Raw genomic sequence first — 15,759 nt, 5'->3', positions numbered from 1 at the left:
TGAAGGAAGAAGTCCAAGCTGCTCTGAAGGCATTGGCGAAAAACAAGGCTCCAGGAATCGATGGAATATCAATTGAGATGTTTCAACAAATAAATGCAGTGCTGGAGGTGCTAACTTGTCTATGCCAAGAAATATAGAAGATAGCTTCCTGGCCAACTGACTGGAAGAGATCCATATTTAGGCCTATTCCCAAGAAAGGTGATCCAACCAAATGTGGAAATTATAGAACAATATCACTAACATCACACTCAAGAAAAATTTTGCTGAAGATCCTCCAAAAACAGTTGCAGCAGTATATTGACAGGGAACTGCCAGAAATTCAGGCCGGTTTCAGAAGAGGACATGGAACCAGGGATATCATTGCTGATGTCAGATGGATCCTGGTTGAAAGCAGAGAATACCAGAAGGATGTTTACTTGTGTTTTATTGACTATGCAAAGCCATTCAACTGTGTGGATCATAGCAAATTATGGATAACATTGCGAAGAATGGGAATTCCAGAACACTTAATTGTGCTCATGAGGAACCTTTACACGGATCAACAGGCAGTAGTCTGACAGAACAAGTTGGTAATGAGTGGATTGAAGTCAGGAAAGGTGTGTGTCAGAGTTGTATTCTTTCAAAATAAGTATTCAATGAGTATGCTGAGCAAATAATCCAAAAAGCTGGACTATATGAAGATGAACAGGGCATCAGGATTGGAGGAAGACTCATTAACAACCTAGGTTATGCAGATGACACAACCTTGCTTGCTGAAAGTGAAGAGGACTTGAAGCACTTATTAATGAAGATCAAAGACCACAGCCTTCAGTATGGATTGCACCTCAACATAAAGAAAACAAAGATCTTCTCAAGTGGACCAATGAGCAACATGATGATAAACAGAGAAAAGACTGAAGTTGTCAAGGATTTCATTTTCCTTGGATCCACAATCAACAGCCATGGAAGCAGCAGTCAAGAAATCAAGAGACGCATTGCATTGGGTAAATCTGCTGCAAAGGACCTCTTTAAAGTGTTGAAGAGCAAAGATGTCACCTTGAAGACTTAGGTGTGCCTGACCCAAGCCATGGTATTTTCAATCGCATCACACGCATGTGAAAGCCGGACAATGAATAAGGAAGACCGAAGAAGAATTGACACCTTTGAATTGTGGTGTTGGCGAAGATAATTGAATATCTCATGGACTGCCAAAAGAACAAACAGATCTGTCTTAGAAGAAGTACAGCCAGAATGCTCCTTAGAAGCAAGGATGGAGGGACTGCGTCTTACATAATTTGGACATGTTTTTAGGAAGTATCAGTCCCTGGAGAAGGACATCATGCTTGGCAGAGTACAGTGTCGGTGGAAAAGAGGAAGACCCTCAATGAGGTGGACTGACACAGTGGCTGCAACAATGAGCTTAAGCATGAGAACTATTGTAAGGATGGCGCAGGACTGGGCAGTGCTTCGTTCTGTTGTGCATAGGGTCGCTATGAGTCGGAACCGACTCGACGGAACCTGACAACAACAACAAGGACATGAAGCACTGAAATTATGTTGATATATATTATTTGGTGTTGTAAATTTTACTTAAATATTTCTGCAGAGATAATTTGCGAGAAAAGATGCGTGAAACTACAATATATTTAATATTAAACACATAAAATCTAAATATTCGTACCATTCTTCATCTCCATGCTTAATAAATTCAAGTATAGGCACAGAAATTTAATCAATTTTAAAACACATGGATTCAAATACATACAAATTGTATAAGACAAAAAACTGAAAAATTTGCAGACCTAAGAAGTAGATAATTAGTAACAATATGAGATAAAAGGTAAACCTGAACCGCATTATTCCCCGGCCCCAAGAAACACTTCAGTAAGTTATTCCTTACAGATAAAACCATGTTTCTTCCCACAATCTTCATCCAAAATAATATCGCTATCATACAATATGCATTTCTGTGGATTTAGAGCTGCAAACAATGGAAATCTGTAATGAAGACAAAAATATTAGCATCTGGGAAAAGGGTATGGAAATGCTCAGGTGCGATGATTCAGATTAATGATAGAACTTTCAGACGCATTTCAATAAGATATTAACATACGGAATCATTCTTTTTTTTTTAAACTATGGTTTTCAGTTTTCAGATTACATTGTTGCACAAACCTTAGTTACTCCCTCTTAAATAAATAGCATTGGGACTAGAGATTTTTTATTATTGTTCTTGTCTTTGTTGTTAATCATTCTGATGCGTAATATACTTTATTTTGTTGAAAAATGCATTACCTGACTTAGTCTAGAGAAACAAACCAGAGCTTATAATTCACCATTGTATTATGTGGAAATTACATGTTTATGGATGAAAATAAGATTCAAGATTTACAAGCATACAGAAGATAAACCCAGAATATTTGAAACATTGTGAGCATGTTGAGAATTTTGGCTCCACCAGAATAAAGAAAGGAAGGCGTATCTTGCTGTATCTGGACTGCCGGGACTGCTGAGTCAGTGCTCGTGTGTATGTGAGGATGTGAGTACGTGTGCCTATACGGGCACGTCTATGTGTTTGCTCCAAGGAAAAACGGAAGCAAAAAAGTGAAAAGTTATCTTATGGGCCCAGAACACTAAAGTTCATGTGACCTGAGCATGAACTTGAATTTTCTGGATTGGCCTGCAATTGTATTCTGCTACACTATTCTCTTTCTGTAACCTCACGCCCTGGGCATGCGATTACTGCAGTGCTCCTGGGTGTTACCTGCACTGATGAGATCTAAGCATAAACTCAGAAAGAGTAGAAAGGGCAGCACCAGGCTGCCAGAAACTTACAGATCCCGGGAGAGAGCAGAGCCATCCTCCCACAGCCACGCACCACGTCTTTCATTGTAAGTGGGTCCAATCCAGTAATAACGGTCATCGGAGATCCTAAAGCTCTGTTTGTAAACAGAGACAAACACTGTAATCTAACTTAAATGTACCCTGGGAACAGTGTGCTTTTAAGAAAGTTAATGTCAGAGCATCAGAATCAGCCTATCAAACGCACAAACTGAAATCATTCCTGACTTCTAATTTAGAAGGTACTTTTTGGCTTATATTTCTCATTTAACACACCCATTCATTTATGCAGGAAAAGTACCACAAAATCTGACGAAAGGTGTAGAAAAATTGTTATAAAAATATAGAAAACATTCTCTATTCCGTGAGTTAGAGTCCTCCTGAATATCCCTGTACAGGGAATCTGAAACCCCAGCCGGAAAGTCTGTAAAATCAACACTATCTCGAGGGAAAAATCTCCTGGGTATGACCTACTTAGCCTTTATTCAGCTCAGTCTCTGCATACATCTAGGGCAATTTATACTTTTTCTTTTTGTTGATAGGTACTGTCAAGTTGGTTCTGATGAAACACTGCCCGGTCCTGGGTCATCTTCACAATTATTGTTAAGCTTGAGTCCACTGTCGCAGCCATTTTGTCAACCCATCTCACTAAGGGTCTCCCTCTTTTTAGGTCACCCTCCACTTTACCAAGCATGATTCCCTTCTCCAGAGACCGGTTCCTCCTGATAAAATGTCCAAAGTATGTGAGATGATGTTGCCATCCTCGCTTCCAAGGAGCACTCTGGCTGTACTTCAAGACAGATTTGTTCGTTTTCTGACAGTCCATTGTATATTCAGTATTCTTCACCAACATCATAATTCAAAGACATCAATTCTTCTTAGGTCTTCCTTATTCATTGTCCAGCTTTCACATGCATATGGGGTGACTGAAAATATTGCAGCATGGTCAGGCACACCTTCATCCTCAAAGTGACAACTGTGCATTTCAACACTTCAAAGAGCAGATTTACCCAATGCAATATGTCATTTGACTTCTTGACTGCTGCTTCCATGGACATTGATTGTGGATGCAAATAAAATGAAATCCTTAGCAAATTCAATATTTTCTCTGTTTATTATCATGTTCCTTATTGGTCCAGTTGTGAGGATTTTCAGTTTATGTTGAGATATAATCCATACTGAAGGCTGTGGTCTTTGATCTTCATCAGTAAGTTCTTCAACTCCTCTTCGCATTCAACTAGAAAGGCTGTCATCTGCATATAACACATTGTTAATGAGCCTTACTCCAATCCTAATGCTACATTCTTTTTCATATATCCTAGCTTCTCAGATTATTTGTTCCACATACGGTTGAATAAGTATGGTGAAAGAATACAACTTAAACGCAACCTTTCCTGACTTTAAGCCATGTGGTATCCCCTTGTTTTGATTGAACGACTGCCTCTTGGTCTATGCACAGGTTTCTCACAAGCAGAATTCAGTGTTCTAGAATACTCATTCTTCATAATGTTATTCAAAATTTGTTATGATCCACACAGTTGAATGCCTTTGCATAGTCAAAGAAACACAGGTAAACATCTTTCTGGTATTCTCTGCTTTTGGCCAATATCCATCTGACATCAGCAATGATATCCCTCATTCCACATCCTCTTCTGAATTGGGCTTGAATTTCTGGCAGTATTCTGTTGATATACTGCTGAAACCATTTTTGAGTGATTTTCAGCAAAATTTTCCTTGAGTGTGATATTAACAATATTGTTAGATGATTTTGCATTCTGTTGGATCACTTTTCTTAGGGATGGGACCTGAGGAATTTTTTAGGAAATGGTCATTTTTATGACCATACCCTCTACATTTACCTAATTATAAAAGAATTTATAAATTCAATTAAAAGAACTAAATATTCCAAAAACATTTAGTTGGTTCTTTGAATAAAATGAGTTACACAATGATCTATTACTTTGAAGCCATCCAGAAAATTCCTTTGACTTCATCTGGCATATTGATTTTATTCCTAGATGTAATTCTTTGAGTAATGTTATGTAGGTTTTATAATGATTACTTCAAAGTACAGACTGTTAATAATCTTTGTTCAAATATGACCACCATTTACTCTCTGATTAAAGACTTGGTTCAAAATCTTCAGCTTACTTAGATATTATGTTTTCTGGAACAAAGAAAATGTGGAAACACGAGTACATACAAATTCATCTTTGCTTTCCAGCCGAAGTAGACTGGAATTGTGAGAAGCACAGAAATCCCTACTTTCTGCCCAAGTTTTTTCTTCATTGGAAAAGAAGTAACAATTGCATCGGTACCCAATCCACTTCTCTGGGCAAGGACAGCAGCCAGAGCCTAAGAAAAAAAAAAAACAAAATATGATTGATGACTTTGGAGATTTCAAGAATGAATGCTTATTCATTCAAACACCATTTGCTCTTTATTTTTTCCTCTACAAATAGTCTTTGAGCACGCACTACTAAATACACTGCAGTTTGCTATGTAAATGTGAGCAAGTCAGATGTGATCATTTTCCTCATGGAGATTATATTCTAGAGATAGAGGAAGACATACAATTACCCATCATTTATCGATCATATTTCATGATAATTCTGGTAAGTATACAAAAAGTGTAGTATATTAAAAGAACACACAACAGGGTGTGAGCTAGAGGAAGGTTAAAAGAATCTGTTTTGAGGAAGTGACCAAAAGCTGAGCTATGCAGTACAAACAGGAGTTAACCAGATCAAAGGGAGATGATTTAAAAGAGGAAAGCATTTTATCATATTTCCTGAGTCAACAAAAATACTGATGAGAATCTGAAGTTTTGGATTTTTTTTTTCCCAAAAATGAAGAGAAACAAAACAATTGGTATGAAGTTTGATAATAGAGTTTAGCAGTGGTAATGTCTTCAACATTCCTTATCCTCAGGAACAACAGACATAACACATTGTAGATACTTGCGTGTTAGCCAAATAAATGGCGCTGAAATTGCATAAGAGGTAAATTAAATGCCATGTGGTCACAGAAGGAGAGAGAACTTGGAGTGCCCTGGGGGAAAGTATATTCATTCGGAAACTGTGCTTTAAGCTGGCTCTTACTGTGTAAGTAGATTTTATAACTGCAGAAACCTGGGCGCTATATTCTGAGACGTAAATAATGACGCAAGAAAAGGTGCATAGAGGATGGATTTTCATCGGAAAGTAAGGGCTATGGGCAGACACAGGCAGGGAGTTAGGGTTAACTGTGATACTTACTGTAGTTTATTTATTATAACTTGTTAGTTAATAATGTGCATTCATAGAGGACAGAAATCTGTTATTTCATGCTACTATTATCTTTATTCCTTTTACATATAAATGCCGTGCTTTGAATGTAATTGAATCATTCTTACATTAGAGAACTGTGGAGCGAGACTGTCCTAAAATTAGGGAAGTAAACTAATATTACCATATGTGATACGCCATCACGCTCCTCTTTGTAAAAAAAAAAAACAAGAAACAACTGTCTAATTTAAAATTCGACCAAAACTGAGTAATTTCAAACATTGGAGCCTACCTCTCTGGGGTTCTAGGGTGGATCCTGGAGAAGATGTTGGCAGAGTACTTTCTGTGGCAAATGCTATAAGAAATTATTAGGAATTTATGTAATTAAGTACAGTTTTAAGTGTATCCATGATATAATATTACACACTAGCAAAATGCATCATATATTATTATATTATTAAATAGTTTTATCATAGCATTGATCTTTACATGATGCCTAGAAAAACTTACAATTTTTCAATAAAATTCCCAAAGTAGCCATCAACAAAAGGCACACTACTGCCAAGGCTCCAGAAATCAGGTTCCATAAGTTGTTCTGAAAAGCTGTAGAAAAAGAGAGAAAAGCCAAAGACTTAAAGAGGAAATGCAGTGGCTGTAGTTCTGAAAAGCAAAACCACTGAGAGAAAATCCAGAAGTGTCAGGATCCACACACAGATATGTAGAGAAATATTTGAGCCTTTAGGTCTCCTGTGTGCTAACACAATCAGTCTGCCAATGAACCATCGGAAAAGGAAGATATTCCATTTAAAACCTCAATACCGACATTTTTTTTTTTTTTTTTGGTGTGGTAAATTATTCCACAGTGAGATTATCCACTCATTTTCATCTCCACCAACTCTGCAAAGTAAATTTAACAGTAGTTTTTTTTATTTGTTTGTTTTTTGTATTTAATTGGCAAAAGAAAACTTAGATATCTAGTGTAGAAAGAGGTCAAGAGGCTCCAACTTCTGTTTTATGTGCTTACATTACAGGCATTTACTTTTATTCTCTCAGGAAAAAATCAAAAGGCAAATAGCCTGGTTCCAACTAGGTAGATGAGAAAATTGAGGATCCAAGGATAACATTGTTTTCTCAAGGTATCAAAGCTGGCAAGTGTGCAGGTCAGACATAAAATTCAATTCTGTCTAAGCCCAGCGTCTTTCATGTACCATACTCTACCATTGTTACTGGCAATACCACTATTGGTGGTATGTCTTTCTGCTAATCTCAGTACAGGCTCTGCTTTGAGGAATATTTTCCTGCTCATAGCTCTGTAGACGTAGTATAAGACAAAGAGAGAGGAGCACTTTGGAACTGGGGATGAGAGATTCCAAAACCAATGTAGAGAGTAATTCTCTGGTGAGCTGAGTTCACTTCCCAGTGCATTGAATTATGATATAGAATAACCCATTTTTTTTGCTCTTACCCAAAATCACTTGGTTATAGGCTTTTTCCTGGACAATTCAACTTTAAGAGATTCTGCATTGACTTTAGCACACTTCCAAGGAGTAATGTCAGTGACAACAGTGCAATGTTCAAATCGTTAGTCTGCGTGAGATTTGGGAGTCGCAAGACAAGCGCTAAAAAAAATTAAATGCTTTTGAGAATTGTATCATTTATATTTAGCATTATCTATTTATTCCTATGCTAGAATTATATTGATCATAATATAACCAGGGGAATTCATTTCTCATTCAGAATTTAAACTTGTCCATATAAGAAACCCCTCTGTTGGAAAAGCTTTCCAGACTATTTATAAATTACAGAATGATGAATCAAGAAATTGAAATAAATGTAGAAGGTGCTGACATACGGAAAGACTAAAAAATTCTCTGTCAGTTATATCCCTTTCTCTTAAAGCTCTGCCCTAAAATTAGCCATGTCCGTGGGGTGCCTGTTTTGGGTCCCCTTATCTGTTGATTTTCTGACTGGAGGCACACGTACCTGCCATGAGAGATGATGTCCCAGGTGGATGCAGGTAAGCCCCGAGGAGTGCTTGTTGCGGAAAAGTGGTGTTCGATCACAGAGCTGGGCTGGAAGCAAAAGAATCCAAAAGTTGTGCATGAAGAAATTATAAGAGAGAAACAGAAAGAAAAAAAATGTGTATTTACAGAATGTTCCTGAAGCACCTACTGGTGAGCCACGTATGTGTAGTACTGAGCAAGAAGCAGTATAACTACCAGCTTCTTATATGTTCCGGATATCACAATACAGGAAATTCTCACTGTATTTTTGCAATAGAAACACTTTGATTAGCAGAAAACAAGATGAGAGGGAGTTTGTATTTTGTTTTTACTTTTAGTGTTTCAACATCAAAGTCATCTTCAATATATATTTGGAAAATATCCAAAAAATGGACAAACAAAAGGTAAATTTACTTACTTCAATAAAATTATACATACAATTTTCCTATTTTAATAATAATAAAAAATCAGTTTGCACAAAACACTGTTTAAATCTTTTTACATATATTAACTCATATGTTTAAAAAAAGGACTGGATAAGGAAGATACTATAAATATCCTATTTTACCAGTGAGAAAAATGAGGCCAAGTAAGACAAAGTAACTTGTCCAAGGTTACTTAAGTTGGAAACTTAAGTAATCTTGCTCCAGGGCGCACGAGCAATATATTTTAAATTAAACCCATCTCTCTGTGTCTGTATTTTCTGTAGATTTTTATTTCTTTTCTTTTGAGCAGACTAGTTGGTCTAACCATGTCTCATTTCTGTATTTCTTATTCCAGCCTCATTAAATCAACCAGGATTGGCAAAAGGAAAAACATAGAACCAGAGTATCTCCTTGTCTTAGGGTTCTTCAAAGAAATGGAACTGGTGAGACCTATGTATACAGAGTGAGAGAGATTTACTTCAAGGGACTGGCTCACACAATTGTGGGGCTCTAAAGCTCCAAATTCATAGGTCAGGCAACAGGCTGGAGTCTTCTGCTGGCTCATGGGATTGTGGAGGGCTGGCAAGTCCAAAATCTGTAGGTCAGGCACCAGGTGGAAACTACTGCAGGCTGGTGTCCCAAGACCTGTAGGTCAGATGAGGGAAAAGTACAGAGCTGAGAGACAAAGAGGGAGAGAGATCTGACAAAGTATCTATGCATAGTCTGAAGGCAGACAATAATCTAAGGAAAGACCACTTTCAACTGGTTGATAACATTATACAAAGTCATTACATTATAGAGGAGCAACTAGTCTAGTTTTTGGCCAAGCCACTGGCAATCACAGCTCAGCCAAGCTGACACAGAAAATTAAACACCAGACCCCTCATTTCGGTTATATGTATACAAAAATACACATAGAAATTTGTGCTCTAAAGCTCCCTCACCTGATGGTTACAGTTGTGTCTCAACTTGGCTAGGCCATGATTCTCGGTGGTTTGGCAGTTACAATATAGTTCAACACCTATGTAATGATGTAATCACCTTCATGGTGAGATCTACTATGAGCAGCCAATGAGTTGAAAGGGAATTTCCTTGTAGGTGTGGTCTGCATTCAATATATGTGGACTTTCTGCCAAAGCTTGCTGACCTTTGCTCACTCTGGATCCCCCAGCTGACTGCTGTTCTGTTCATCTAACCTCCAGTTCTTGGGCCTTGAGCTAGCAGCTTACCTTCCAACCTTGGGATTTGTCAGCCTCCACAACCTGTGAGCCAGAAGCATGTTTTCTGACCTGTAGATCTCAGCTACATGAGTCAGGAGAATCCGCCAGCCTGACCCATGGGCTTAGGACTTTCTAGTCTCTACAGCCATGTGAACCATTTCCTTGATATAAATTTCTCTCTCTCTCTATAAACCAAAAAGAACCAAACCTGTTGCCATTGAAGTAATTCTGACTCATAGCGACCCTATAGGACAAAGTAGAACTGCCCCATAGAATTTCCAAGGAGCACCTGGTGGATTCAAACTGCTGACCTTTTGGTTAGCAGCCATAGCACTTATCCACTATGCCACTTGAGTTTCATATATATATATGTGTGTGTGTGTGTGTGTGTGTGTGTGTATATATATATAATATCTTCACTGGTTTTGCTTCTCTCGAGAACCCAGCCTAAAATACCTGGTTTAAGCCCACACTTGAATACTTCACTCACTTTTCCTTGAAATCTTCTATCAACACCTTACTCTCCAATGTTTCAGCCCCTTAAGATCCTTTGGACATGAATGTAGCTGTTCCAATAAACCATATTTTTACTAGTATGTTAGTTATTGTATTGTTTATTGGGTTATCTCATTCAGATAATATTCTGTTATTTCAGTTAACACTCATGTCTTCAAAAGAGGACATGGGTGGGAATTTCAAATGTAAAATAGGTAGGTAAACTGTGTGTCTTTGATCTATAACTTAGTCTCTGACATATCGTCTACCATTCGTTCTCATGTAAAAGCAAACTCCAAAATAAGTTTTGTGTTTCTTTTTTTTAAACATTATAATAGTCCTATGGAGTGCAAAATGTTAACACACTTGGTTGCTCAGTGAAAGGCTGGAAGTTCAAGTCTACCCACATAAACCTTGGAAGAAAGGCCTGGCAATCTATTTCCAAAAAATTAGCCATTGAAAATCCTATGGAGTACCGTTTTACTCTGATACACATGGGGTCGCTATGAGTCAGAATCACCTTGGTGGTAACTAACCAAAACCAAACACCAAACCCATTATCTTTGAGTCAATTCTGACTCGTAGTGACCCGATAGGACAGAGTAGAACTGCCCCATAGGGTTTCCAAGGAACAGCTGGTGGATTTGAACTGCTGACCTTATGGTTTGCAGCCGTGACTCTTAAACACTTCACCACCAAGTCTCCAACAATAACTGGTTTGGTTTTTTACTATTCCTATAGATGAACCTTTTTGTAAAGATGAGCTTTTCACCTTCAACAAGAACAACAAAAACAAGATTTATGGCTTGATTTCTCAGCCTCCTTGAAATAAAAAGTTTTTCCATCTTTTAATTTGTGTACATTGTGTTTATAAAGTTGCTTTTACTCAACCACCATAATTGCCAAAATCTAGATCCTTATCGAAGAACGTGAATATGAAATTTCCTTTATCTAGCTTTTATGCAAATCCAAGTTGAGAGACATGATGTTTACAAATGATTCTTTGCCTAATTTGAAATCTACCCCCCTTTTAAAAAATATTTTATTGTTTTAGGTGAATATTTACACAGCAAATTCGTTTCCCCTTTCAACAATCTATACACAATCTTTTCCATGACATTGGTTGCTATCCCAGCAACATGTCAGCATTCTCCCCATTGCCACCCTGCCTTCCCCATTTCTAGTCCTCCAATTTCCCTGACCCTCCTTGACTTTTCATCTTTGCTTTTAGGCAAATGTTGCCTGTTTGGTCTTGTATGGTTGATTGTTCTAAGAAGCACATTCCTCATTGGTATTATTGTTTATTTTATAGGCCAATCTACTATTTGGCTGAAAGGTAATGTTGGGAGTGGCTTCAGTTCCAGGTTAAAAGGATATCTTAAGGTGATAGTCTCAGGGGTTCCTCCAGTCTCTATCACTTCAGTATATTTGGTACTTTTTTTTTTTTTGAAAATCTGAGTTTTGTTCTACATTTTTCTCCCATTCTAATCAGGATCTTGCATTGTATGCCTGGCGAGAGTATTAGCTGGTGGTAGCCAGGCACTATTAGTTCTTCTGGTCTCAGGCTAGAGGAGGCTGTGGTTTATGTGGGCCAGTAGTCCTATGGACTAATTGCTTCCTGGAGTCTTTGGTTTCCTTTACTCTCCTTTGCTCCAGATGGGAAGAGACCAATAGTTGTATCTTAGGTGATCATTTGCAAGCTTTTAAGATCCCAGACACTACTCACCAAACAACTATGTAGAACATTATCTTTATGAACTGCGTTATGCCAATTGACCTAGCTGTCCCCCAAGTCTATGGTCCTTAGCCTCCAAGTCCAGTAACTTCGTCCCATGACGTGTTTGGATTTATGTCTAAAAAGTTCTTGTAACTGTGCCTTCTATGTGCTCTATTATATGTATGAATATATATGCAGCAGATGCAGATATGTATAGACAAATGCTCACAACTGTACCTATTTATGCATGTACATGTACCCCCATACACCCTCCACACCTAAGTAGCATACATATCTACCTGTATAACCACTCACAAATTGTTGGTTGTCATTATTGTTGTTGCAGAATTGTGTATGTTATAACATCTACCATAGTTGTCCTTTACTCTTAAGTATCCCTCAGTGTCTTCATTTACCTTGGTCACTTCGTGCTGACTTCTCCAATATTTTCTGTTGCCTTTACCAGAATTAACATGTTTTTTTTTTTTTTTTTTTACTATTTAGTGATTCTCCCTTCCTCCCCTCCCATTGCTGATAGCCATCAAAGAACACTGCTTTCTGTGTGTAAACCTATTCTTGAATTTTTATAAAGTGGTACCATGCAACATTTGCTCTTTTGTGATTGAGTTATTTCACTCAGCATAACGTCCTCCAGATTCACCCATGTTATCTTTCTCACGCTAGTTATTATTCTTAATCATTGCATGGTATTTCATTGTATGTATATACCCAAAATCTACCCGTTCTTGGTTTTTGTGCTGGACAGCAGCAAAACAGCAGAAAGCTGCCTAATTTTGCTCATTTTTTGGCAATATAAAAAAGTATTAATTAGTAGGAGCTTAAGATTTTGCCTACAGCTTTTGTATTTGGATGTAACAAATTTGTGAGAATTGTGACAGAATAGACACACAGAGGGACTATTCCTTGTCTTAGTCATCTAGTGCTGGATTACAGAAATACCACAAGTGAATGGCTTTAGCAAAGAGAAAATTATTTCCTCACAGTGAAGTAGGCTAAAAGTCCAAATTCAAGGCATCAGCTCCAGGGGAAAGCATTCTTTCTCTGTGGGCTCTGGAGGAAGCTCCTTGTCCTCAATCTTCCTCTGGTTGAGGAGCTTCTCAGGTGCAGGGACCCCATGTCCAAAGGACGTGCTCTGCTTCTGGTGCTGCTTTCTGGGTGGAATGAGGTCCCCCCTCTCTGTTTGTTTCCCTTTCATCTCCTGAGAGATAAAAGGTGGTGCAAGCCACACCCCAGGGAAATTCCCTTTACCTTGAATGAGTGAGGTGACCTGCATGAGGGTTGTGTTACAATCCCACCTAATCCTCTCAACATAAAATTTCAATCACAAAATGGAGGACAATCACAAAATACTGAGAATCATGGCCTAACCAAGTTGATACACACTTTTTAGAGGGGGTCATAATTCAGTCCATGACTTTACTATACTTTTAACACTATCAGGATCAGTGATTTTGAGGGCATTGTTCTAATTTTTCAGAACCATGTTTTGTGATATTTAAATCATTCATTCTTTCCTTAGGCCATTGACTCAGAAGTAAAAAAGTCAGCAAAGACATTTCCAGTAGAAGAACTCTAGGCTCAAGTTACATATATACACATACACACACAAACACACACCACATATATATATGTGTGCATATGTAAAAAACCATTTGCCATGTAGTCAATTCTGACTTATGGTGCCCCCACGTGTATCATTTTAGAATTGCACACCCAGGACCTCTCCTTTCTCGCTGCCTTTCTCTGTCTCTTTCTCAGGCCCTGGTGGCGCAGTGTTTGCCTGCTAACTGAAAGGTTGGTGGTTCTAACCTGCCAACTGTGCTCCAAAGGAGAAAGATGTGGCAGTCTGCTTCTGTAAAGATTTACAGTCTTGGAGACCCTATGAGACAGTTCTACCCATTCCTATAATGTCACTATGAGTCAGAATGACCTTCTTGGCAATGGGTTTGGTTTTACATACCCACACACACATATACTCATACACATTTAAGTATACACATTGTGTATCTCTGAAGTCCTGGTGGCATAGTGGTTAAAGCCATTGACTGCTAACTGAAAGGTCAGCAGTTAGAAACCACCAGCAGCCCAGCAGAAGAAAGATGTGGCAGTCCACTTTCATAGAGCGCATTGGAAACCCTATAGGTTTTCTGTGAGTTGGAACCTACTTGGCAGCAGTGGATTGTATATATATATTTGTTCCCATTTTTTATTTCTGCCTTATATAAATTTATTTTTGAAACGTTATGTGTCCTTCCCAAAGATGCAAGATCATCTCTCTTAAGTTTCATCCCCTCCTCTAGTGTCCACCGAAAGTCACCATATTCTGTCTTTCCTGTGATCTCTTATTTATCTGGTGCCCTTGTTCAAGGCAAATGGTGACTCCAATAGCTAGAGTGTCATTCAAGCCTGCACAAAGACCTGGGGGAAGGAAATTGAGGTCCACCTAATACATCTACAGTGACGTCTGGTGTCTTTTCATTGTCTGCCTATTTATAACAACATTTTTCAGAAAATATTAACAATACATACCTCAATAGTCTCAAATGATAAATTTATTTTGATCTCAGTGTTTGGCAAAGTTTCCCATTTGCAGATTAAAAGAATATTGCCTGCATTGGGCTGAAAATTCTTCTCTCCTTTTAGGCTAGGGAAGGGACTCCTGGGAAAGAAAGAAGCGCTGTGACCTGGTTAAGAGTCTTTGTATACTTGTCAATAACAAACCTTAGCAAACACTCATTTTTCAGAGACAGAGTCCTCACCTACAGATTGTTTTACATGCAATCCAACCCTTTGCCTATGACTGATTATGGGAGAAAAAAAACTGGAATCTATGGATTTATGGGTCATGTTACCCTGGAAAATGTCATGTAAACTCCATAACCATCTAAGTATAAAATGGAAACGAGTTCCCTTCAGTGGTACATACGAAAACACTGACATATAGCACTTTCATCTCTAAATTTACACACACACACGCACACACACACACACACATACATATATACATATGTATATATCAAACCCTTTGCTGTTGCATCGGTTCTGACTCATAGCAAAACTGTAGGACAGAGTAGAACTGCCCATAGGGTTTCCAAGATGCATCTGGTGGATTTGAACTACCAACCTTCTGTTAAGAAGCCATAGCTCTTAACCACTATGCCACCAGTGTTTCCATATATATGTGAGTGTGTATATACATACATATGTACACACACATTTATATGTATGTTTGTGTGTGTATGTGTATATATGTATGTATGTGTTCAGAGAAAACTAACACAGAGCATTAGACTTATTTTTACTTTCAGAAAAGTGAGGTGAGAATGAGAGTTTCCAATTTAATATGTTACTCTGTCTTATAGGGTTGCTATGAATTGGAATTGACTTGAGGGCACTGGGTGGTGAGCACAGAGAACTAAAATGAGATTGATATATATTATTCAATAGTAAGTCAAATTTATTTACATTTTTAAAGAGAGAATTTGCAAGAATATATAAAAAAAGTACATAAAACTTAGTATAAAAAATCCATACAATAATGTAAAAAATTCATCAAATTCACACAACAATGTAAATAAAAATGTTTTCAAAAGTCTTTACATTGATGCATTATAATTTCAGGTGTAGGCACAGACATTTTAACAATTTTAAAGCACGTGGCTTCAAATACATGTAAAATGTGTGAAAAGACATAAATGTCAACATTTTACAGACCCCAGAAGTAGATTATTTCTACCAATATCAGAGATGAAGATACTAATCTCATTAATCCTGGACCTGCATTATAACTCC

At 37.8% G+C, this 15,759-nt stretch overlaps 1 protein-coding gene across 5 annotated transcripts in view; it reads right to left on the bottom strand.

Annotated features, from left to right (window-relative positions):
• Nucleotides 1-1,748: 1,748 nt before the first annotated feature.
• Nucleotides 1,749-15,759, bottom strand: part of LOC126075174 (natural killer cells antigen CD94-like) — a 188,129-nt gene continuing 174,118 nt past the window's right edge. For 3 of the 5 annotated variants that reach the window (XM_049882458.1, XM_049882459.1, XM_049882457.1), the window contains exons 2-7: nucleotides 8,070-8,158; nucleotides 6,597-6,689; nucleotides 6,379-6,441; nucleotides 5,024-5,175; nucleotides 2,815-2,918; nucleotides 1,749-1,977 (exon numbers count right to left, since the gene is read on the bottom strand). In XM_049882458.1, coding sequence (XP_049738415.1) covers nucleotides 1,869-1,977; nucleotides 2,815-2,918; nucleotides 5,024-5,175; nucleotides 6,379-6,441; nucleotides 6,597-6,689; nucleotides 8,070-8,076 — 528 coding nt within the window. In that variant the 5' untranslated portion in view covers nucleotides 8,077-8,158 and the 3' untranslated portion in view covers nucleotides 1,749-1,868. Of the gene's footprint in view, nucleotides 1,978-2,814; nucleotides 2,919-5,023; nucleotides 5,176-6,378; nucleotides 6,442-6,596; nucleotides 6,690-8,069; nucleotides 8,159-8,258; nucleotides 8,277-15,759 lie in introns of those variants that run through there. The other 2 variants (XM_049882456.1, XM_049882460.1) reach the window with 2 other exon arrangements.

Source organism: Elephas maximus, chromosome 4 (assembly GCF_024166365.1).
Source record: "Elephas maximus indicus isolate mEleMax1 chromosome 4, mEleMax1 primary haplotype, whole genome shotgun sequence".
NCBI classification, from domain to species: domain Eukaryota; kingdom Metazoa; phylum Chordata; class Mammalia; order Proboscidea; family Elephantidae; genus Elephas; species Elephas maximus.
This window is presented reverse-complemented; position numbering and strand designations above follow the sequence as displayed.